Consider the following 23410-nt stretch of genomic DNA (forward strand, 5'->3'; position numbering starts at 1 on the left):
TTGAGAAACGCACTGGAAAGAAACCATTTTTAATCGTTATCGTTTCTTCTTTTTCAAGTAGGTCCGTCGACTTGTAACGACTGAAGGATAATAAAAAGGAAGCTTAGAGAGAGATATCCTCTACCAGATACAGAAGAGAAAATAATGGAAAGGAAAAGAAAAAAATGATGCTGATTCAAGTGCACCGTAGGCGTTCAGTGGGACGTATCTGCGAAAAAAAGGTGGCACGTGCTGATAGTTCTGGGACCCGCGCCGTCAGTGCCGTAAAGGCGTGGGAATGTTGACTAATGGTGCCATTGCCTCCATGCACCTCCGGCGAGATCACTTGTTAATCAATGTCAACGCTCATCCTTCAAAACGCCTTTTAGTTTCATTTTTGACACAATAGCAAGCCATTACGTGCAGGGAAAGGATACTTAAGCCAATACTTCCAGAGGGCCAAGTTGGATTGCGTGTTCTTTAAAGTGTCGTGTTTCTGTTTTTTTTTGTGGTGGTGAGCCGTGCTCTTAAGTCTCCCTGCACTGCTCAGAAGTAACCACAGCCTCCTCTGGGAAAAATATTATTGTGGTACCCGGTAGCTCATGACACAGCGTGATATCAATGTAGTCATGTAGTGGTTGATATTTCTGCTCACCACTACTCGCTCTTGAGTTATAACTGGACTTTCTATTGCGTCTCGACCTCCGCCATCTGCTCACATAAGACAGTTTATTTATAACGTACATTACCTAAGATTTAATAATAAGGATATTACGTGACATACGGTGGATTTACTCCCGCTACCTAATTAGGAGATTAGCGTGATGTACGTGTGATTTAGCCTGGCAAATCATAGCGTACATGACGTGCCATTTAGCGCTAAATGGAGCCGCCGGGTGGCCTGCGGGATCCGCGCGTCTACCTACACGGAAGAAACACGGGCCGGAAATGAGCCGGACGGGTCCATTTGCATCCCGTGTATTGCAAGCAGACGGATCCGCTTGACCCGTGTTGTGCTGTCAGACGGACCCATTCATCCATCCGCTTCTGTATTCCGACAAATATCCGCCTTGAATCGTACATTGGATGACCGTTAATATATGTAATAAGGTGTATAGATTATACTGGCAGCAAATTCCTTTCCACATACCCTGATAGTATGGATTATGCCTTTGAGCTAACCCAATCCCTCTCAAACTACATGAAGGCAAAGATAGCTAGTCGTCTTTGGCATGCAGAACTGCCTAATCAAATCCGGGAAAACTTCAGTGCTGAGACCATGTTTGAGTGCAATCTAGCTGTGGAGGTGATTTTGCAGGCATTTGAAAATCAAGGTATGCAATCAATAAGCTTTGAAAATTGAGATTAAATAATGTGTGAATGGCAGAATATACGACGTGGGATGCAGAAGAATATTTGACCCATCTCAGCGCACGTTGCACGGGTCAGAATTCTGCCGTTGAGGCTCGCCTGAAAGACCAGTTTCCTCCGGTGCATTCCACGTTACAGTACCAAACCCTGCCCGGAACTGTAATTGATAGTGCAGGCAACATATTGGTGTGGTACCTGCCAGGTATTTTGTCAGAGACAAGGGTGGTGAGTTTTAGAAACGGACCGATTAATTCCTATATTATGCGTTCTAAAGAGTAACAGGAGAGTGTGTGGAATTCATTACGGGATATTGAAACAATGATTCACAAGGCGGCACCTTTGGCCACAAGCTGGAGGGTCAATGACAGTTACTTTCGACATGAGCCAGGTTGGCTTCAACCTGGAAATCTTAACTTTTCCCCGGCATGGTTTCAGCAAGGCCATGAGGTGAGAAACTTGTTTGCTAAGTATTATACTGCCTCATATTTTCCTCAGACGTCCAACCCGCTTGAGGTCTCCTTGGACTTGTGTAATCCTATTGGACAGGAGTTTATACGAGACATGATGACATCTTCGGCTTTGCTGGGAGCCATCTTGAGCATTATACACCCCGAGCAGTACCGGGCGGGAATAAAATTTCTTCAACGGCTTGCTGCGGAACCGGAGTTCGTCCATAAGGCCGAAATATTGAAGCAAATTCTCACAATATGGAGTTCGCCCTTTGGAGTCATGACCGCCATCAGCAACCGAGATACACCGTACCATCGGGATAATGGGTCATGCTACTCATGGTACGATTTTTTGATGCCACTTGGGAAGGGTGAACACGGACGGCTTGAGCTTCCTGGCCTTGGACTTCGGTACAAGTATGATCCCATGACCCTTGTTGCAATTACCGGCAGGTTGCTTCAACACGGCGCGGTGTGCGAGGGAGATAGGGCAGTCATAGTCTATTACATGCGTAGGAATGTATTTAAAGAGCTGGGAGTCCAAGAGGCGGGATGGTCTACTACGTACGATCTTTTTGCAAATTTACCGGCCACCAACACTTTTGATTTTGAAATATGATCAGTTTTTGACTTGGAAGTTGGGTTTGGGGAAGATTTTTTTATATTTCCAAAACAAAACGGTACGAAAGCTACAGAACAACCAGAATTCTCTGTCCCAGGGTGTTTCCGACGCGCCCGCGCTGAGCTCTTCCAAGGTTACCGGAATCATCGGACTCCGCCGTCGTATTACCGGCGGAAAAGGCATCATCCGCCTCCTCTTCGATGTCCTGTGCGAGAGGTGGGCAACTAAGATTCCTCATCCCAGGGTGTTTCCGACACGTCCTCGCTAAGCTCTTCCGAGTTACCGGAAGCATCTGACTCCTCCGTCGTATCACCGGCGGAAGACTCCTCATCCGCCTCCTCTTCAAAGTCCTGTGCGAGATGCTCTAAAAACGTAGCTGGTGTAGAGGATTCAGTGGTATCGGACGTACTATCAATATCATCCTCTTCTCCCGGGAAAACAGGTCTTGACCTTGCGTTAAAAAGGAAGGCATTGCTGGTGTGTGCATTTGACGGAGGGCTGACGGAACCGGGAGTAGGCAGAGTATCTGTTGGGAGATGAATATTTGCAGTGTTGGAGGGTGGCGAATGATACCAGAGTGGATGAAAAGGTAGTTCCTTGACGGCAATAAAAGAATAAAAAATGTCGTTGATGTAAAATGAAGCGACTTTGAGCTTTGAGACCTCGAAGGACCGGGCTTGAGCCGTTATAGCGCCCCAACTGTCAGGAGAAGGGTGAACGGGATGCTGAAATTTGTATTTGGCTGAAAGCCCCTTGCCGTTAGAGAACGGGTGCTCCTTAGAGTCAATCCACATCTTCTCCAATACAGAATATCTGCCCAAGGCGGCCGAAGAAGTAGTCACTGCTTTATGGGCATTTTTCATTTTGTCCGCCACATTCCGGCGCAGGTGAGCCAACTCCCTCATTACGCCCGTTAGGATAGGCTGACCGCAGCGGGGACAGTAGGGCGGTCTGTGGTCAGAAATTGCAATTGGGGATGTTTCATCCCGCGTGTTTGCAACACGGGTCGGCGGATTGGGTTTCCCCGTGGGCGGTGAAAACGCGGAGCCATGCTTTCCCGTCAACGCGGATCCGTGCTTCCCCGAGATGGGGACGGATGTCCGTTCAGCCGCCTTTCCCTTGCCCTTGGGATTGTTTTCCTGATTTCTTGGAGGCCCAGAGGTAGATGAACTTGCGCCCTCCTTAGCTTCTTTCCTCTGATTATTTAGCCGGAGTACCTCTTGTTGGTATTCAGGCAGAACCACCTGGTGGGAAGGACGCAAATCAGATATAATCCACAGCAATAAAAAAACATACCTTGTTCCAAAATTCTCTTGCTTGCGATTCAACGGTAACAAAGGCAACTTGCCACTCATCGCCTTCAGCAAATCCGTCCCTCCACCAATATCCCCAGCTCTTGGTCTGATTTAAAATTTCATCATCTTCCCATGCTGACCAGCTTTGATTTAGAGATTCAAATAGAACAGCTCGATGGTGGGGAGTTCGGTTCAAAACGGCATGTACGCTCTGATTGAGAATTTCTGATATAAAAAATGGAATATCGACTTGGAATCCATTGACATAGCAGTATCCGAGTACTCTCAGCAGTATAGCCTGACGACCAGTTCTCAATACAAGATATAATCGTTCAAAATTACTGTCTTACCACCTCCAGGTCAAGCAAATACATCCATTTTTGGCGACGCACGGAGGAAACAGAGTCTCCGTTTGCAATGAACAAACGGTATCCGGCACGGATCCGTGCACCACAAATATGGACATGAACTTTGGCCAGAGCACGTCGCTCATCATAGGTAAGGAGATGATGTTCGTCCTCGACAGGAGGTTTAAAAAGCCGCGGTAAGTGCATGAATTCAACGAGATGGGATACAACAAGAATGTTCAAAGAACTGGTTAATCTGTAATTATAAATCTCCACACGGACGGATACTCCGGGTTAATTTGACGGAAGACCTTATCCGCGGCCCGCCCCAGATCATTCCACATGGCAATCTGCTTTTGAGCATTTGCCCTGTGACCAACTAACCTGTCAGGAACAAAATCATGCCGTGCACGCCATGTCTTTGCCATATACACATAAAATCTGACAGTCCATTCCATTTCCTTTTTTGTCAAGGCCAGCTCCTCTTGCCATCTATTCCTCTGAGCTCGCGCGCGGAGCCAGTTTAGCCTAAAGACTAAGAAGCCCTTGAGAAAAAAATTAGAAATACAAATAGCAGTACTCACACTCATTAACGTATAATTGATTATCATTGTCCAGGCCCTGACGGGATCTCCAAATCCAACTTAGACGGTCCGAGCTTCCTCCGCGAATGTTCGGATCCGACACGGCATTACTATGCTTGCAATCATGGACTTGCAGAATGGGATATTGTTTCCGAATATTATCCTCGTCTCGCACGCCAGCAGATAAATAGATCATCTTCTGACGGTTTGTGTTGTAGAGTCGCCGGTGCAATTTCCAGGAAGCATTCAAAAGCTTGACGCCATCCCAAGCACGAGTCCCCATATAGACGGAGTCGGCGGTCCGAACCTGATATTTATACTGCCAAGAAAGCTGGATCAAGGCTGACCGGACCGCTTCCAGACAGTCCTCTGCGTGGCCATGTCTTATTTGAAGTTCAAGTTTGCGAAGCCCTTTTAAAATGAGGTTTGTTCCCGCGTCAAGGCCGTCAAAGAAATCTTGTTTGACGGCGGAGGGAAACGGAAGCGGCTGTCGTTCCGGATCCGCGCGGGTAATGTTGACATTTCCAAGATCAGGATCGTCGTTGTCACTGACTTCATAGTCAAGTATGGGAGCGATGTCCCCTTGAATATCCTCCAAGACATCTTTGCCCATGAAGGTCATAGCGGATCGACAGAAGGCTTCAACGCGGGTCCGCATGGAGCGACGTTTATTGACCAAGTCAAGTTTCTGCGCGGTGGAAGGATGCTTTCCGAGCTTTCTGACATGGTCCCTGAGCTCCAATCTAAAAGCATGTTAAATTCTGTAGGATGCAATTGAAATAATCGTACTGCGCTTGCTCCAGTTTTAAGCCGGATGATATCCATGCTGCCTTTCCAGTAGCACCATTAGATGTAAGTTCCATATTTGAAAGATGCAATTCAATTTCTTGGCGTCCAGCAGCCGTTTTCACTTTGCTTGCCATTACCTTGCCAACAGCGTCGGCCACACCTTGTTCTCGGTCCGCTTCTGCTTTTGAAATTTCATCTTCCCAAGTGTTGATGAGCCCGGAATCTTGTTGATCCGTGATACCCCTATAAAATCGGTCTGTGATTCCGGACTGTTCCCGTGCCCGTTTGAACTTTGCAGCAATTGTTGCAGCCATATTAATGGTCTTCTTCCAGTTGGAATCCCCCATGTGGTCGTCCAAAACCTCTGCTCGATGGGCAGTGGTAGCGGAACGTGTACTCCGGGATGTGTCATTTAACACGGACCACAACGGCTCCAGGATTTCTCCGTCAATGATTCCCACACCCGGGACATAGGTGGATGCGTAGTTGTAAAGACATTCCGTCTTGTGCCCGTGGACGTGAAATAAACCAATTGCAAAAATCATTTTAACAGAAGGTGGCCAATGCATTTTTGTGGACTCTGAGAGACGCCTTGCCAAGTTAATGCAATATTGACAGTTTATATCGTAGATTTCCAAATGTTTTGTGATTCCCTGTGTGTTGGTAGTTTCCCTGGCCTGAGTCAAAGACCAATCCATGTGCATCTGCTTTTCGCCTTTGTCAAAATCGACAACGCTGGATGGACAGAAGCATCCGTGCCTAGCGCAAGCGTGTGCCCCAATTCCACGTACTCTCTTACCCGGGCTGACTCTGTTTTCAGCTTTCTGGGCGTGGTAGTTATGACATGTTTGTTCCTGATATTTTTTTACACGGAGGATAAGCCATCCGCCGTGGAAGATTTTTTTGACACGGAAGGGAAGCATCCGCCGTGGAAGATTGTGACACGGAACGTAAGCATCCGCCGTGAAAGATAAATCATGGTAGATAACGCACCCGTTTATAACGTGGAGCAAGAGAAATTGCTTCCTTGATGTGCTCCTTGTATGGGCCCGGAGCAGTCATGTATCCTTCTCCAACGCTCAACCAAACATCGTCTCCCTCGTTTTTCTGATTGAGGTGATCTGCTTTGAAATTACCATCTGCAACATAACTACGTATGTACAGATTGCTATTTGCTGTTAATTGCAGTCACCCTTGAAGAATAACTAAAACTTGCCTGTCAGCATCATCAATCCAGGTATCAGGTAGGTTTATTCCAGGCTGTGGACAGGCGGGGCAGAATAAGGCCAACTTCCCTCTCCTATCTTCAACTTTGGGATGATCCTCGGTCCGCGTCATTTGTGGTGCAGGCGGACCATCTAATCCGCCGTGTCCCAGAGACGGGTCCGTTGACATTCCGACTTCTTGAGACGGACTATCAGATCCGCCATCAATTGGATCAGATACATTAATACCCATCCTCTCTGGTGATGAATCATGGCAATGATGATAGTAAGGGACCACCGCTTCTCTTGTATGCCCTTCTCCGTATTGTCGTCTCAGGACAAGGTCCCTGTATTCTCTACTAAGCCTTCTCAATTCACGATAGCGGTTCAGCACCTTTTTTGGAAACGCTGGCGAAGTCAGTCTTCGCAACTTTTGGTAATACTGATAAGCCGACGTTTTGCACTCGAGGTTGTCCATCCGAAAGTCCTCAAGGACCTCAACTGTGAACACAGTTTGAACGTTTTCAAAGCTGGCTGCAAATAATCCCATCTCCAGATACTGTAAATCGATAGACGGAAGGCGGACGGACCGGCATGTGCATGTTCGCACGGGCAGATAATGGACTCCGGAGGTGTGCACAATTGCCTTGAAAGGAATTCCATTGTTGTCTGCTGCCTTTGGACGAGGTTGGTCCAGATAGGTTGTATCGACTTCCTCGAATAGATCATCATTTTCATCGTCTCCATCGTCCAGCTCAACCAAATGGGGTACCTCCGGGTCCGCCAGAAGCTGAGCCGTAAAGGATTCTTGGTCATTGCTCGCAGGAAGCGGATCCAGGTCCAATCCGTGTTCATCCTCAAAGATGGGCGAATTGTTTCCGCCGTGCCCATGACTCCCGGATGAATTGTTTCCGCCGTCGCATCCTAGATGGCTCGGATCCGTGGGATAAGGACACCGCTTCCCATTATGACCCAAATACAACTTGACACCCACTTCCCACAGAGCTCCCGGACGGAAATATAGACCCGTCCACTTCTCAACGCGGTGGAAAGGTGTAAATTGATGGTTTCTTCGCAGGCATTCAGAACACAAAATTCTAGAGCCAAAGCATTGGCAACATCTCCACACTCCAGACATTCCTTGACATTGCTGACACCGTCCATTCAGATCCGGATCCGGGGCTTCTCCTCCAATCATTGTTCCAAGATACACCTCTCGTTTCGGGAGCCATTCCCTCAGGTAATCATTTTGAGACTGGATAGGTAAAGTCATCCTGATCATTCTACTGAAAACATGTTAAAACATACCTTTCCTCCCGTTCTGTCGTCATCTAGCTGTCTCAGGTTATCAAGTACCTGCTGATCAGTTAGATCTCCCGGATAATGAGGTATTTCTTCTTCCAGAATGTTGTGTTCATGGTTTTGGAAAGAGTAAGTCGTTGTTTGAGGGAGGTTTGTTGATGATGATTCTGCAGGAAGTTTGTGGATCCTCGGCCGCCCTCTCTTTCGTTTCTTGGCCCCACTAGACCAGGAGGCCTCCCGAACATTGGGAAACTCCTCATCCGATCCCCTATCAGGTACTTTCTTGAAGCCCATGGATGTTGGAAACAAAGAGTCTGACAGCCTGTGAGCGCAGATCTAAATGTAGTATAACATGTTTATTTCTGTAGATAAATTTCCCTCAATTATGCCGTTTTAAAGAGGAGAAAAATAGCTTTCATATGATCTATCTTGCAGCATATTTGGATGAGTGAGTGAAATGTTATGAACAAAACTTAATCCAGAGATGCACAAAATGGACGTGATCCCATCATAAATGTACAATATGATGCAGAACGACCCTTTCAGAACCACACTTTGGAGTGTTTTTGAAATATCTTTTCACTGGCTGGCCCCTCATTCCTCCGGCGTATATCATATGAAAGATATTTTTAATAGCTACCGAATGACATTTTTTGTAGAATGTGAATCCTCGTATTTAAGGAGATATTCTCAATATACTAGAAAATGTGTCAAAATGAGCTCACTGGGATCATTATATTTTTTGAAAAAAATTATGCATTTGAATACCTCTCATGGTCTCTGAGATGACTGCCGTTTTGGGTTTCACAAGTTTTGGGTGAGAAGACGTGAATTTGAATTTTGTGTTTCTGTATCTTTACAGCCATCTAACAAGAATTTAAAACCTTGTAAGATTATCTTTATATAAAGCGCTAAATGTTTACAAAATTTCATGTTTATTGATTGAGTGCAGAGGGAACTATTGCAAAATCATGAGGTCAATGTATGTGACAGCGACCAGCATGCTTTGATCATCGTGGCCGACGATGAAGCGGGATTACCTGATTGGGAAAAATATGACATCACATCATTCATTTAGTATGATCGGAAGCTTATTTTATCTCCGTATGACGTGAGATTTGACTAGATCACACAGATACTCATCGATAAGCTACTTGTTACATCGCTGCAATTATGCCCACCATTGCATCCCCCGACGCGGATCCGCTTCCTTCCACCGCAAATGCCACAACCCACAACGGACCCAGAAGCGGACAGACGGCGGAGGGTGACTTTCCGCCGGAAGAATCAAATATATGGACCACAAAGGAAATGCGCGTGTTGAAAAAGCATGTACAGCCCTACAAAGATACATCAAAGTCATCCAAAGCAGACTACATACAGAACACTGTCATACCTGAGCTGCAAGCTACATGGGATCACAGATACTCTAGACGTGCTAGGAAGGAAGATAAGCAACTACACAAAGAATGGAAGGTGAAGAAGCATGTGAGCTCGTTGTTTCTTTGAAAATTTTGTTACACACATAAACCATCACAATAGCGAATTTTTAATTGGTTTAGAAACCATGCGTCAAATCGAATTGGTGTAAAATTGGAAGGATTGAACTCCCGTATAACCTTTCAGACGGTATTCCGTGAGGAGAAGTCGGCAGAGATTGACTCCGAGGTTGCGCTTCTATCAGGGAATGCTGCTCGTGGAAGTAAAGATTGGATGAAGTTTTATCAACAAGGACGTAAGCAGGTTGAGGCCAGATTGACTCAGGAGGAGCGGGACAGGTTCATGGAGATCCTTGAGGAATGGAATAAGAAAGGTGTTTCAAAATCAATGAAGGCAAAGTGAGTCGGTGGAACTTGTTTCCGCCGTCAATCTGACATCTGCAGGACTGCTGCCAGGCAAGGCAGAAAAATACTTCGACAAATGGAGAAACTTAAGTGGCAGAGAATGGGTATGAGGTCCATTACCTTTGAGGGGCATTATGATATTGAGGGTAAAATCGAATACTCAATGTAAGTGTTAAACACGGCATGAACAAGTTCCGCCGTGAATGCTTACGGCGGAAACTTTATCCGCCGTAAACACCCTACGGCGGATAAAGTTTCCGCCGTAAGCATTCACGGCGGAATAATTTGGCCCGTATTAATGTTGACTGATGGGCATTGAAGGACCCAGACAAGCGATCTAGCACTCGACGATGTCAGAATTCCTTCCTTTGGGCAACTCTTTCCATCCGAGTTGGCCGCTTTTCGCAGAGCGTTTGTTCAATACCTCGTCCACATTTCAGAAATAGAGAAGGGTGTGGCCAATCCAGCACTGCCAGATGCATCGTTTCATGAAAAATCCCTCAAGTTTAGCAGCAATGGATTTCCAATAGTACCTAGTCCTATCTATGGCTCAACTGGGAGAGAAGTCGCTTATGCGCAAAAGTCAATTATTAGAATTTACATGAACAAGGTTTATGGTGTGTAATTTGTCTATGTCCTCAACAAACTTGCTAACTATGTATACAGCTTTAGCCAAGGATAGGCCTGGTTCAAGTGTTCCTTGGGATGCTCTTGAAAGGCGTTCTGCAGAAATGATTGATCCAGAGTATTGGCCAAGTTCAATCCCCGTGACGGATCCGAGCCGGCTCCGCCTGGAGTCAACTTCTGCAATTCTCAAGCTATGGAGGGACCGTCAAGCGCAAGGAGACATCCCCTTTAAATTCTCAAAGGTTTTTGGAAATGGCTATGACATTATGGAACCTCTCTATCCGTCCAACTTGTTTGACGGCCTAGAAGCCCACCCGATACCTCCACCTCCTGCAGCCATAACCAAACGTCGGCTGAGGCAAAAAGCTATACGACTTCAAACCCAATCTTCAAGCGACTCTGAATCATCCAATCTGTCAGAGTTTGATAATGGACGGGGTAGTCCGGCATCCGCGATGCCACGCACTACTGCCAGATTTGAAGTCACGCCAGAGACGGATGAGACTCCTACCGACGCACCTTCAAGATCTAGCGAGCCACCCTCTCTACCAAGTAGATCCAGCCCAACAATTGTCAATCCATCATCCAGCCCAACTCCAGAGGTTGAGGAGGCGCCTCCCAAGCCAGCTAGAAAGATTATGCCAAGAAAAAGAACAAAGCCATATGTCGGAACGGCGGAAATGGACGGACCCGATGAAGAGAGTTCTGTACCCCCCCCAGTTAAGCCAAAACCAACTAGAAGGATTCAACCTAGGAAAAGAACAAAGCCCTACTCAGATCCACTTAACACAGTGGAAGAAGATGGAGTCCAAACAGGAACAACCCAAGACACGGATAATACACGGGCCGGCAGGGACGTGACTTGTGATGCCTTTGTGGAGACAGTAACAAGTCCAGATACGGATGAAACACGGGCCCGCAGGAATGTGACTTCGGATGCCTTAGCACTTCAGGAAGCAAGTCTGCTTGCTGTAGCAGGTAAAAGACAAAGAAAAAAAACTTTGAAAGCCTAGCTGTTGAAGTAGATTCATGATACCTATTGAATGTGATGCTTTTTATTCTTATCTTGATGTTTCTCAAACATGTTTTCACACAAAATCAAAACAGAAAGCGGGGTTCATTAAAAATCATCAAGTGCTACTTTTTGGGAGAGGTATAAAACAGATGAGCACATGAGAGTAAAAACTATATACAGTCCAAATGATGAAAAAATTGTATAGGGATGTGAGCAATGTAATATATGACAGGCAAAAAAGGAGACCAAAAAAAAGTTACAAAGAATTGAAATACACTACTTTTTTTGGGCCTTGGATTTTTTGGGCGAGCGCGATGCTTCAGCCAGAGTCGTTTCCGCCTTTCGCTTTCGTCCAGCCCTTGTCTTTGTGGCTATGTTCGACGCGGGCAGCGTGGACGCCACGATCTCAACATCCTCCTCCTCCACAATTTCAACCTCGTCGCTGTCCGAGGGATCAGACAACTCCGAAGAGTGTCCATTCCCGGATGGCCCAGCCTTGGAGGATGGCTTAGCCTTTGACAATGGCTTAGCCTTTGAGGATGGGCCGGCCTTTGACGATGGTGCACCCTTTGACAACGGTGCGGCCTTTGACGTCGAACTTCGAGGACGTGGAGCTGGGAGAGGGGGTGGTGGAGACAGGGAAAGGATGGGCGGTACCGGTGGGAGCGAGGGTCGGCCAGCTGGGGGGGGCGAAGGCGCTTCCGGAGTCGAACCGGGCAAGAATAGCGCTGTTGGTGGCGCAGACACGGCAGGGAGGACGGGTGCGGGTGGAGGTGGGGGAGGGGAAGGGAGGACAGGTGCTGGCGGTGGTGGAGGAGGGGAAGGGAGAATGGGTGCTGCTGGAGGTGGAGGTGGGGAAGGGAGGGGTGCTGGCGGTGGTGGTGCGCTTGGGGATTGTGGCACAGAGGTGGGTTCACGGGTCCGCGACGGACCCGATTCTTGTTCGACCTCCGTCTTGGAGGGTCCTGCTGCCTGTTTGGGGGCGGGATTCCTTTGTTCATCCTGCTCCAGCAAATCGTCGACCACATCTCGGACGTGGTTGATCCTCTTGGTGATGTCGTTGAACATCGTGACGGAAAGCGAGGTGCTTCCTGCCACTTGTTCTTTGGCCATGGTCCATTCGGCCTTCACCTCTTGGATGCCGTCCTCGATGCTCTTCATCCTGTTCTCCACCGCCAAGTTCGTCTCGGCAAACGTCGCAATCCGTGCATTAATCGCCGTCATGGACGCGGATAACCCGTCCAGCCGTTCCATGATTCTGCCTTGGCGCTCAAAGAGCTGCACAAGCAGTTCTCCCACATCCTCGGGGAACGACCCTTCCCCGGCCTTCCCCTTCGCCGGAACATCTTCTCCCTCCTCCAACTTCAACGCCTCCCCATAGCTTCCCAGTGGCGTCGTCAAAAATTGACCCACGAAGGTGTTGCGCCCCGGGTAGAAGCTGCAGTGGATCTTGCGAGACTTGCAAGACTCGCAAGATTGGTGCTTCACGGGGACGAGAGGCTCAGTGCCTGTCTCCCCCTTGACATAGCATGGCACCTTGAATTTGATGCATGCCGTGCACCTTTCCACCATGTCCACCATCCCCTCTGGCACCTGGCGCACTTTCTGGGATCTCGACCGCGCCTTCCTGATGGGGGGGACATCGTCCTCGGTGTCCTTCTTTACGGAACGCGTGCGCATCTTCCGGGTGGGGGTGGCAGTGGGGGTGGTAGGCGGTGCCCCTTTGTTATCGCCTTCGTCGTCCTCGTCGACGTCCGCGTCCGCGTCTTCGTCCGTGTGGCTTCCTATGATCGCCTTGCTCCTGAATTTCCCCTGCTTGGACTTCGCCAATCTTTCCAGCTTCTCCCTGTACGCTGGGTGACCGGGCATGTTGGAGGCGGTAATGTGGGGAATAATTTCCCCCTTCTTTGTCCGTGGGCCCCTGTAATCCGCTGGAGCCAACTGAATGGACTCCACGGGGTCCGCCGCTTTCCGTTTGCCCTTGTCTTTGTGGGCGTCTGTCACGGGTCCGTCTTCCACCGGGGGTTCGACTGCCTTGCCCTTGCCCTTCTCGGCCCGTCTCTTCTCCGTCTCCTCCTTGTTCCTCTCCTCGTCTGTCTCCTGCTCCTGCTCCTGCTCCTGCTCCCTCTTCCTCCTCTCCTCCGCCTTCTGCCTCTCCTGCTCCCTGGTCCTCCTCTCCTGCTCCCTCTTCCTCCTCTCATCCTTTCTCCTCTCCTCCACCTTCTGCTTCTCTTCCTCCCTCTTCCTCCTCTCCTCCTCCCTCTGCCTCTCCTCCTCCTCCTCCCTCTGCCTCTCCTCTTCCTCCTCCCTCTTCTTCTTCTCCTCCCTCTTCCTCCTCACCTCCCTCTTCCTCCTCTCCTCCACCCTCTGCCTCTCCTCCTCCTCTTGCTCCTCCTTCTCCCTCCTCTTCTCTTGCTCCTCCTCCTCCCTCCTCTTCCTCTGTGCCTCCTGGCCTTCCTGGTAGGCCTTGAAGTTGGCGACTTGATGTTTGAGCGTCGCCCAGTCGACCTCAAACCTGTAGATGTTCTCGCCGTCCTTGCCCTGGATGACTTTGTACGAGTAGACAACGGGGCTCGCAACATAGTCAATGAGCCGGAAGCGTGCGGCGTCCCTGACATGCTCCTGACACAATGGAACCTATTGGAATTTTTTTTTTTTTGTTGAGCAAGTCATGATCTTATAAAATTGAGAACTTACCAAGTCCCTGTAAAGCTGCTCCAACTCAGCGTTGAACGCGCTTTCACCGTTGCGGTAGCACTCGGTAAACTTTTTTTCCCAGTCAGCGAGGCGTTGGGCGAAGGTGGCGGTGGTGGAAGATGAAGCGGCCATTGAAAAAAGCGTGTTTTTATGGGGGAAGACGCGTTAAAGTGGTGAGGCACGGTAGAACGTGAGGGTGGTGATCGTGGTTGGAGTTAGTCTAAAAAAAGTCTAAAAAAAAGCGGTCCCGCAAAACAAAACCATACACAAACATGTACAATCTGAGTCATGTGATTTCTTCACCAGATCCAGTTTGTGCAAAAGTTGCTAAGTTCGATACACGGGTGAATCTATTTCCGTGTCATGGAGAATCCTTGGATAGTATTGTATTCCGTGAGATATATAAACAAGCCCACCCAGTTGCACTTTCTGGACTGTATGTCCTCCTACAACTTTATTCCCACCTCTAGCAAAAATTCCCCCATTGACTACACCAGTCTCAACAATCTTACCAGGCTTCTTGAAAAACTGAAGGAACCTCCTCCCGTAAAACCTATAAAATGTAAGACTAATGGCATTAATTCAAGTAAATTTTAATTGATTTCTGAGCATCAGCAATGTCTTCAAATATTAGCAACTCTAAGGAAAGCAAACGCACAGCAAGGACGGATGACCTGGCTCCGCCGCCAATGCCAGTCATTCCAGATAACCTGGCTCCACCCCCTATGCCTGTTATTCCAGATAACCTGGCTCCTCCCCCTATGCCAGTCATTTCATCTAACCTGGCTCCGCCCCCTATGCCAGTCATCCGGAAAGACCTGGCTCCGCCGCCAATGCCAGTAATTCCAGCTAACCTGGCTCCACCCCCTATGCCTGTTATTCCAGCTAACCTGGCTCCGCCCCCTATGCCAGTCATCCGGAAAGACCTGGCTCCGCCGCCAATGCCAGTAATTCCAGCTAGCCTGGCTCCACCCCCTATGCCAGTCATTCCAGCTAACCTGGCTCCGCCCCCTATGCCAGTCATCCGGAAAGACCTGGCTCCGCCGCCAATGCCAGTAATTCCAGCTAGCCTGGCTCCACCCCCTATGCCAGTCATTCCAGCTAACCTGGCTCCGCCGCCAATGCCAGTCATCCGGAATGACACGGCTCCGCCGCCAATGCCTGTCATCCGGAACGACACGGCTCCGCCGCCAATGCCTGTCATCCGGAACGACACGGCTCCGCCGCCAATGCCAATCATTCCAGATAACCTAGCTCCTCCCCCTATGCCTGTCATTCCACCTACCCTGGCTCCTCCCCCTATGCCTGTTATTCCAGATACCCTGGATCCTCCACCTATGCCTGTCATCCGGGATGATGTGGCTCCGCCGTTGATGGCAGCACATGTTTCATACACGTCTGTCGTCGACAAAATCATTATGGACTCTCGTCCAGCTATTTCCTCTGAGAGGAAGCAAGGTCGCTATTCTCCACCCCCTGAAGCATGCCACCTGCTCCTTCAAAACCCTTATTTTCGAACCTACGGCAGGTTTGATCCCATGGGCGGCTACCCCGGTTCGCCTCCCACCCAGTCTGACATTGAGTTCGAGGATGTGACAGATCAGACGGCATATTTTAACCCTCCTTTTCTATATGTATGCACTCAGATATTACCAAGCACTAGATACTGACAACTATTTTAGAATTATACCGAGCAGCAGCTACGGGCAACATACGACCAAATAATCGACAGTTCCGTCGGCGACAATAGTTATGACAGCAAGGTCACAACGTTTAAGAACCTCCGCCTGCATCAGCTGCAGTCAGAAATTCTGACTTATAATGCGCTGGAGGAAATTGACGCTGGGCTGGCAGGGATTGAATCGAGTTTGGAAAAGCATTTGTATACCGGTAGAGATGAATAAATTATTTTTGGAGCCCTTGTGCTCATTGATTCGCAATACCTCTCAAATATCCCTCCCTCTCTGGGAAGATACGGGTCAAATGGGTCCGTCTGACAGCACAACACGGGTCAAGCGGATCCGTCTGCTTGCAATACACGGGATGCAAATGGACCCGTCCGGCTCATTTCCGGCCCGTGTTTCTTCCGTGTAGGTAGACGCGCGGATCCCGCAGGCCACCCGGCGGCTCCATTTAGCGCTAAATGGCACGTCATGTACGCTATGATTTGCCAGGCTAAATCACACGTACATCACGCTAATCTCCTAATTAGGTAGCGGGAGTAAATCCACCGTATGTCACGTAATATCCTTATTATTAAATCTTAGGTAATGTACGTTATAAATAAACTGTCTTATGTGATCTGCTCTATTTTGTATACGTCGGTTAATCCTCTATTAGCCTTTTTTCCGAATTCTTCAACGCAATCCACCCATATGTCACTTTTGCGGACGGTACAACATCTCCTGACCTACAAACGAGCTCCCTCGAATAAAAGGCAGAATTGTGTGGCCGGAGGCCCTTCAACTCAAACCGCCAACGTCAAAATCCAAAACCATACAAGGTCTTTACTGGAGCAGGCACCAAAATCGCTCCCCAAATCACCAATCCACACCCTACCGATTGAAGTTCTGAGTTTGATTTTCTCTATGTGCCTCCCGGATTTGACAACCGAACCTTACGAACGACATTCGTGGACCTCAATCCCATCTTTCAATATCTCATGGGTGTGCAGTGATTGGAGGACAATGGCTCTTGGAACCCCTCTTTTATGGACCGTCTTGGCGGACATCGACCTCACAAGATCGAGTTATGCTTCTTTACGCTCATACCTTCGATTCATAGGGGAACTACTTCACCGCTCAGGGAACATGGACCTCACTATATTCATCTATGCCCCAGGAGTATACGAAAGCGAGGCAATCAAACATCCTATTATCAATTTTCTTCTTGAGAGCAGGGAGAGGTGGGGCACACTGATGTTTCACAGCGGAATACCTGTCATCAATTTGTTTTGCAACGACGGCCATGAATACATATTCCCTCGATTGCGCAAACTCGGGCTCAACATGTGCATTCGACCGCCCCATATGAAGATTCTTGGCTTTGCCAACGCACCATTGTTGGAGGACGTATCTGTCTCAGGCCTTTTCCCAGATCAGTTGCTATTGCCCTATGAACATTTAAAATCATACAGAGAAGGAGGCCTCTCCCATTCTGTCGATCCCGTTCCAGCGTTCCTAAAAAATGTCCTCATGCACGGCAAGAGGCTGGAGAGGCTGGAAATACTAGGTATAAACTATTTCATCCCAATGATTCCAAACCCACCACGTAACCTCAAGGTTCTACATCTAAGATTGGACAGCATGCGTAGCCCTGACTTTCTGGGCGGTACTTTTTTAGATGCCCTCAACCTTCCCTTTCTCGAAGAGCTGAAATTTAGGGGGATGTACATCAAAGACAATGCAATTGTCGAAGATCTTCTATGTCGCTCTATCATGTCGAATCAACAACTACCACTTCGTATATTACATCTTCGATCGGCTTTTCCTACTTCAACCGCCGGCAACCTCTGGAGATTCTTACAGATGACACCGTTTCTTCAGGAGCTCAGTATAGACATGCCACATATCAACGATATGATCCAGCTCATTCAGAACATGGCTCCATCAGGCTGTCTATCCCGGTTACAAAGAATGGCCATCCATCTAGAGCAAAAAAATATCAAGGACCGATGGCGTAGTACTCTAGACGATCTGACAGCAAAGTTTTGCGAACCTCTCTCAAGCGAAGCGACTGGCGATCAGTGCCGCGAATTGCAGCTGATATTTCCTAGCCGTTTTGAAGCGCGTTACGTCCAAGATATGTTAAATTTGTGGAACACTGTACAATGTTAGTGCCCAGTCACTAAGTTGATCAATGCTAACATAGCACTATAGTGGATCCCATACATACTGCAGACTTAGAAAAGCTCGAAGGATGGCGATCAAAACTCCACGATATATTGCCAAATGCGAATGATGAGTGGACGCCACCTTGCTGGAAATCAACAAAGGGATTACTTACTCCGGGCCGGGGACGCCTACATGACATGGGCTTTGTCTCTCACCTAGAACGCCTTTTCGGGGAGATTGCAAACTTTGAGCTGACCACCATCAAGTGTCCTTGCCTATATGTATGTAACTCTCCGTCACGCTAATTGTCTGCTTTCCCCAGCCGGGTGTTAATAATTGTTTGGACCCAGTTCTCCAGATTACTTTATTCTTTGCACTGTCTGAGCGAGTTAAAAGTTACAGCCTGGAGTCCGCTCACATCCCGCGAAAAGCAACACAAGTTACTCCGACAATCGAAGCAGCTTCTGGAAAAATGGAAACCAATTTTGTTACATGACCTGGTGAAGGAACAAAAGGACAGATGGGTCTCTAAAGGTATTCGTTCCCTTGTCCTTATCCCAAAGAATCACGGTAAGCTACGATTGACAACAAATCTGCCATATACTTATCATCCACTTTTACTTCTTTTCCAGCATTACATCAGTCACCCCGGGCGGTAGAATTAATCTACGGTCTGCATGAAGACATAGAAGATCGCAATTTGTTGTGGCCAGCTAGTTGTTGAGCGAGTGCTTATCATTCATACAAACTTGTCTTTGGTTCTGTAATCTTGAAAACACATTGATTCGGTACGGTATGAATATCATACTCTTCCAATGCCTTTAACGTCTATCATTCGTTATACATGGACAACCATGTTGACTCCAATGACATAGTATTGGCAAATTATCATAGCAAAGATATTCAGAAAGACTTACATATTCGTCAGTGTGGTCCTTGCACCATATATCGGTTTCCCTCTTCTGACCATTGCTTGCCCTCATCGGCAAGAATGATATTGGCATGTTAATTGTTATATGATAGGTTAGTTTCACTTTGGTGTTGATCGCAATGTCCTTATCCTTAGCATACTGGCGAATGCACTGGTGGATATTCTGCGTCATCTCGTTGTGGAATGTGACATTCACTTCTCTAAGTAAAGCCGTTGGTGTAGAAGGTGACGGGTCCATCCGGCTGGTAATAAATTGTAGGAGCTTTGCGTCTGACAGCGCGTTGATCTTCACCATTGGTAAAATCTCTAGTGTCTCCAAGTGTGGTAGCAATGGGACCCCTGATGTGATGGAGGTACCCTGTGTATTATTTCCATTAGTAAGAAACACGCCATCAAAGTCCCAGCGTGTGGTGGTGTAACTTTGGCCCGGGGCTAGTCCTGTCCGTCTAGTAATAACCGGTACCGTCCAACCTGGTGCCTTACTATACTACCGTTTCTGGGATATATATACTGTCCGTGATTAAGAAAATCGGTTCTTTTACGTGAGTGTCAGACAGCAGCGTTACAACATATGATACACAGAATCAAGATTGTGGCATTTTCTATTCTTCAATTGTTTGCCAAAGCCAAACTTGTTGACTAAGAAATGCGCATATGAGCGAATAAAGTCATCATGGAAGATATTGAAGAACTAACCTCTTCATCGGCACGATCAGAACTCCACGCAGTAAACTGGAAATTCTTTCTGGTCATTAAGATTGTTTCGGCGATGGCTAATTGCGGTGATTTGCTGGGCAACGAGTAGTCCAATTCGAGTTTGATGTTACTTGGAATACCAGCTTCTCTAGCATGCTTGAGAACGACTTCTTCAATGCTCATCTTGCTCTTCCGATAGAAAGCTACCTTTACATGTTTTAGGAGCTTATACGAGCTGAGGGGTGAGGGGTCCATTCTGTTGATAATGAACTCAAGCAAGCTTACGTCTTTCAGAGCAGCGACCTTGGCCGAAATTTCCAGTGTCTCCAAATTCGGAAGAAGGGGCTCCGCCCCAGAGGTGATGACCATACAGTTGAACCCCTCTTAACCCATACCTCTCAAAACCCATAACCCCTGGTAACCCATAGCATCAGCTGTCCACCAACTTGGTTCGCAGGGAATTGCACACCATAACCCATAAGTCCGCAATAACCCATAACCCATACCCCTTCGCTCTCAAAACCCATAGGTTTTACCTACCATATATAGGCTGGGACCTTTACTTTTGTGTCAAAATTTAGTACGCCGGTGGCTTATTTGGGTAATGTACCACTGAAACCTCCTCGTAGCTACAAAAAATGAAAAAATTTCGCCGGAGACACACTGGCTTGGAAACTTCGGCAATCATTCGGCAAAGAATTTTTCAACCCCGCTCCGTTCTTACCAAATACATCAGCGACATGGACAATCCTACTGCCCGTACAATTGAAACACTTTTGGACTCATTAAATAGAAAACTGCACCTTGAAGAGCCAGAACAATGAAAGATACTGTAGTAACTGATTATTTTAGATCATAGCTAGTAGTACCTTAAATGTATCTAATTGGTATCCGTCTTGTCATCGAGGAATTTTTTGTGTATTTTTAACGATTTTTTCGCGAATTTTCAGGCCTGTTTTTAGCATACCTCCTGAAACCCATAACCCCTGATAACCCATACCCTGAGCCGTCCACCGAGAGGTATGGGTTAAGAGGGGTTCAACTGTATCAATAAACACATCCCTAAAATTCCACTTGGTGTCAGATAAGTCGTCATCATAATATGTATACAATAATGGTAATCGTCTGCCCCACTGGTTGGTAGTCGGGGGTGTTGAGATTCCATAGACCAGATGTTTCACAGAACTTGCCGTACAAAGAATTTCAGAGACCTCTGCATTGGTAAAGAATTGGGTACTGAGCGATAACTTCCACAATTTATCGGCCTTTGAGATAAGCCTGCAAATGGGGGGTGTTCGGTGGTTATTGACAAAGGGAGCGTGAGTGAGAGTAACAGGCGGATTAACCTGAGGAACATGGGTTGGTATATTGACACCTAGAGGGTTAGCTTGGTTGGCCTGACCCGGCGGATTAGCAGGAGCATGCATAGGTGGATTAAGAGATGGATGGTTCGCAGCATGGGCCGGAGCATGGACCTGCGGATTAGCAGAAACATGACCCGCTAAATTAACATGTGCTTGGAAGGTTGGTCCGGAAACAAGCTGAGTTAGATTATGGATGGCCTGTAGATGATGACCCAGCCCACCCGCAACCGAGTTCACATTGTGTGGGGTGGAGGAGGAGGAGGATTTTGAATGATATGACAGAACTTCAAGTTGAGGGACAACGAAACTGTCGTAGAAACTACAGAGAATATTTGAGGCTTGATCCGAAACATACAATGCCCGCAGTTCAGGAAGATGCAAAGGTGGATACAAAACATCATTACCGTTCCACTCTGCTACGGTTGGAACTAAAATCATCTTCAAGTGAACAAGGCGAAAACATTGGGCAAGTGTTTTTGAAGCTTCCAAAGTAGATATGTACGAATGCAGCGATAAATGAGTGAGCGTTGCCCAAGGAGAAGCCACCTTTGTTATGAAGTCAGGAGGCACATGGAGCGAATACCTTTTCAAGTCAGGAGTGACAAGTTCAGAGTTAGGGATATCCCGTGGGTGGATTAGATAGTTATCCCATTCCCCTTGATTATGATGAGATACTCGTAAAGTAGCGAGATTTCCCAGTGGCATTCGACCGATAGCAGCAGCTAATGTGGCATATTTTTGTACCGGCATCGTCAATTCAACATTCTGCCATCGGTGTGCTTCGACAACCAGGTCCATTAGTAACCTTCGCGAGAGATGTGAACTCTTGGAATCATCCTGTGTGCTGGTAGGTTGGTTATCTGAGTAGAGGAGTGAAAAGGATAAAAGGCAGGCCCTCGACCGCCGAAGCCATTCTTCTACCATTTCACATTGGATATGAAGTCTTTTTATCAGTTTGGCCGTACGAGATTCAACTTTGGAACTGTCCATCAAGTCGTCTGAGGATGAAAGTGCGTCGTCGTATTTCGGACGCGTGCAGTTGAAAGTAATGTGCATCCTGGCCCACAAAAGGGGTGATGACAGTGCGATGGACCTCCAGAAGCTGCATACATGAGTGAGGAGCATTGGTGCCCTAGTCGTAGATAAGTCATGATCACAGTCGTTGTCGACGCAGTGAAAGAATATTTCACGAAAGATGTCCGCAGGAATTCGGCGAATTGGCGACATGACGTTATTGTAGCAAGATATGGTTTTGTCAACCTTCCTTCGTTTATCCCTTAGACCCTTTAGCTGCATTTCGAGGGTCAGTATCTGCGAGTCAAGAATCTCTTTCTCCTGCATTGGCTTTCCCAAGAGTCGCTGTACTTCAATAACAGCGGGTTGCTTTTTGTATTTTGTTTTCTTCGTGTTGGTTGCTCTGACAGTGACAGTAATATGCATGATTTTGACAAGGCTAGAAGCGTGAAATCGAGCATGCAGATTGCCTTTTATTCTAATTCTCGATGTGCATTGTGCAACAAGTTGTGGATTACCGCTCCTCAGGATCTGCATGTCCCTCTTTAGCTTCCTATATGTAGATGGAGATACGGGAGATTACGTCCAAGTAAGCCACCGGGATTACTGCCCGCAAGCGCTGCATTTAATTCGCTTGTCTCCTCCGGCGTCCCGAGGTGACGTTATCCCAAGCAATGAAAGAAAGGACTCTACGTACCGCCAGGCGTTTGAGGAATCCTGTGAGAGCTGTTGCGTTAGAAACGCCGGATAGCTGCCGAGGCTCGAGGCAAGGGATTGAATATTGAATATTATTCCGCCGATGTAGCTTCGGTAATGCGAATACAGGACTTGCTTAGGTTTGCAGGCTTCAGGCCCGAGGTAAGTATAGCTCTGCATCCATGAAATCCTCGGAAGCATTGAAAGCATTTCTTGTGATTAGGCGATACTGTAAATGGAGAGAACTCGTTTGAGCGGTAAATTTATATGAGAAATAGAATCCTGAGCCGAAGGCTTGCGTGTTAGATATGAAATCTGGCCCAAGGTCCAACATGCAAACCTGGAAAGCGGGCCACGCTGCGTGGTTTGGACATAGTGACCTGAGAAACTTCGCCGAGGTGTCGAGGTTATTAAAACAGTCTGTGGAAGTTGGCGAAGCGCTTGCCATCCTCGCAGTGTGCATGCTCCTGGAATGCCAGGCATCAGGCCAGCAGCATGCATAGATTATTGCCTGGAAGCTCTGGGCGCAGAGAGAGGCCTACCATGGCCCCAACCTTCCATGGACCTAATTCTAGGCGTAAACTTGGTTACTGTGAAACACGCCAGAGGCCGCCGCCTCCCGCCTCCTCACAATACTTCTGTCGGAGACCGCACACTTCATCTGGAAAACCAGATGCCAGTGATGTATAACAGATAGTGCGGATCCCGCGCAAGCATCAGCCCTGAACCGACGACTGCGTCTGGAAACCC

General features: G+C 47.7%; 9 protein-coding genes across 9 annotated transcripts; 4 read left to right on the top strand and 5 right to left on the bottom strand.

Annotated features, from left to right (window-relative positions):
* Nucleotides 1-1138: 1138 nt before the first annotated feature.
* JR316_0001666 (uncharacterized protein) lies at nucleotides 1139-2418 on the top strand (the record flags this gene model as incomplete). Its single annotated transcript, XM_047887466.1, has 4 exons — nucleotides 1139-1313; nucleotides 1367-1575; nucleotides 1633-1797; nucleotides 1846-2418. The coding sequence occupies 4 exons, from the start codon at nucleotides 1139-1141 to the stop codon at nucleotides 2416-2418; spliced, it is 1122 nt and encodes a 373-aa protein (XP_047752389.1).
* Nucleotides 2419-2645: 227 nt separating this feature from the next.
* On the bottom strand, nucleotides 2646-4270 carry JR316_0001667 (uncharacterized protein; the record flags this gene model as incomplete). Its single annotated transcript, XM_047887467.1, has 3 exons — nucleotides 2646-3665; nucleotides 3718-4014; nucleotides 4109-4270. 3 exons carry the CDS (start codon nucleotides 4268-4270, stop codon nucleotides 2646-2648), a joined length of 1479 nt encoding a protein of 492 aa, XP_047752390.1.
* Nucleotides 4271-4314: 44 nt separating this feature from the next.
* On the bottom strand, nucleotides 4315-8237 carry JR316_0001668 (uncharacterized protein; the record flags this gene model as incomplete). Its single annotated transcript, XM_047887468.1, has 6 exons — nucleotides 4315-4598; nucleotides 4648-5390; nucleotides 5437-6290; nucleotides 6430-6604; nucleotides 6653-7896; nucleotides 7950-8237. 6 exons carry the CDS (start codon nucleotides 8235-8237, stop codon nucleotides 4315-4317), a joined length of 3588 nt encoding a protein of 1195 aa, XP_047752391.1.
* An 879-nt stretch (nucleotides 8238-9116) lies between these two features.
* On the top strand, nucleotides 9117-11427 carry JR316_0001669 (uncharacterized protein; the record flags this gene model as incomplete). Its single annotated transcript, XM_047887469.1, has 5 exons — nucleotides 9117-9431; nucleotides 9486-9781; nucleotides 9827-9952; nucleotides 10109-10404; nucleotides 10454-11427. 5 exons carry the CDS (start codon nucleotides 9117-9119, stop codon nucleotides 11425-11427), a joined length of 2007 nt encoding a protein of 668 aa, XP_047752392.1.
* A 278-nt stretch (nucleotides 11428-11705) lies between these two features.
* JR316_0001670 (uncharacterized protein) lies at nucleotides 11706-14258 on the bottom strand (the record flags this gene model as incomplete). The annotated part of the gene is made up of 2 exons (XM_047887470.1): nucleotides 11706-14066; nucleotides 14127-14258. The coding sequence occupies 2 exons, from the start codon at nucleotides 14256-14258 to the stop codon at nucleotides 11706-11708; spliced, it is 2493 nt and encodes an 830-aa protein (XP_047752393.1).
* A 485-nt stretch (nucleotides 14259-14743) lies between these two features.
* JR316_0001671 (uncharacterized protein) lies at nucleotides 14744-16030 on the top strand (the record flags this gene model as incomplete). Its single annotated transcript, XM_047887471.1, has 2 exons — nucleotides 14744-15760; nucleotides 15809-16030. 2 exons carry the CDS (start codon nucleotides 14744-14746, stop codon nucleotides 16028-16030), a joined length of 1239 nt encoding a protein of 412 aa, XP_047752394.1.
* Nucleotides 16031-16501: 471 nt separating this feature from the next.
* JR316_0001672 (uncharacterized protein) lies at nucleotides 16502-17962 on the top strand (the record flags this gene model as incomplete). Its single annotated transcript, XM_047887472.1, has 1 exon — nucleotides 16502-17962. One exon carries the CDS (start codon nucleotides 16502-16504, stop codon nucleotides 17960-17962), a length of 1461 nt encoding a protein of 486 aa, XP_047752395.1.
* A 732-nt stretch (nucleotides 17963-18694) lies between these two features.
* JR316_0001673 (uncharacterized protein) lies at nucleotides 18695-19955 on the bottom strand (the record flags this gene model as incomplete). Its single annotated transcript, XM_047887473.1, has 3 exons — nucleotides 18695-18787; nucleotides 18877-19248; nucleotides 19587-19955. The coding sequence occupies 3 exons, from the start codon at nucleotides 19953-19955 to the stop codon at nucleotides 18695-18697; spliced, it is 834 nt and encodes a 277-aa protein (XP_047752396.1).
* A 530-nt stretch (nucleotides 19956-20485) lies between these two features.
* JR316_0001674 (uncharacterized protein) lies at nucleotides 20486-22390 on the bottom strand (the record flags this gene model as incomplete). The annotated part of the gene is made up of 2 exons (XM_047887474.1): nucleotides 20486-21810; nucleotides 21916-22390. The coding sequence occupies 2 exons, from the start codon at nucleotides 22388-22390 to the stop codon at nucleotides 20486-20488; spliced, it is 1800 nt and encodes a 599-aa protein (XP_047752397.1).
* Nucleotides 22391-23410: the final 1020 nt, after the last annotated feature.

This window comes from Psilocybe cubensis, chromosome 2 (assembly GCF_017499595.1).
Source record: "Psilocybe cubensis strain MGC-MH-2018 chromosome 2, whole genome shotgun sequence".
NCBI lineage: Eukaryota > Fungi > Basidiomycota > Agaricomycetes > Agaricales > Agrocybaceae > Psilocybe > Psilocybe cubensis.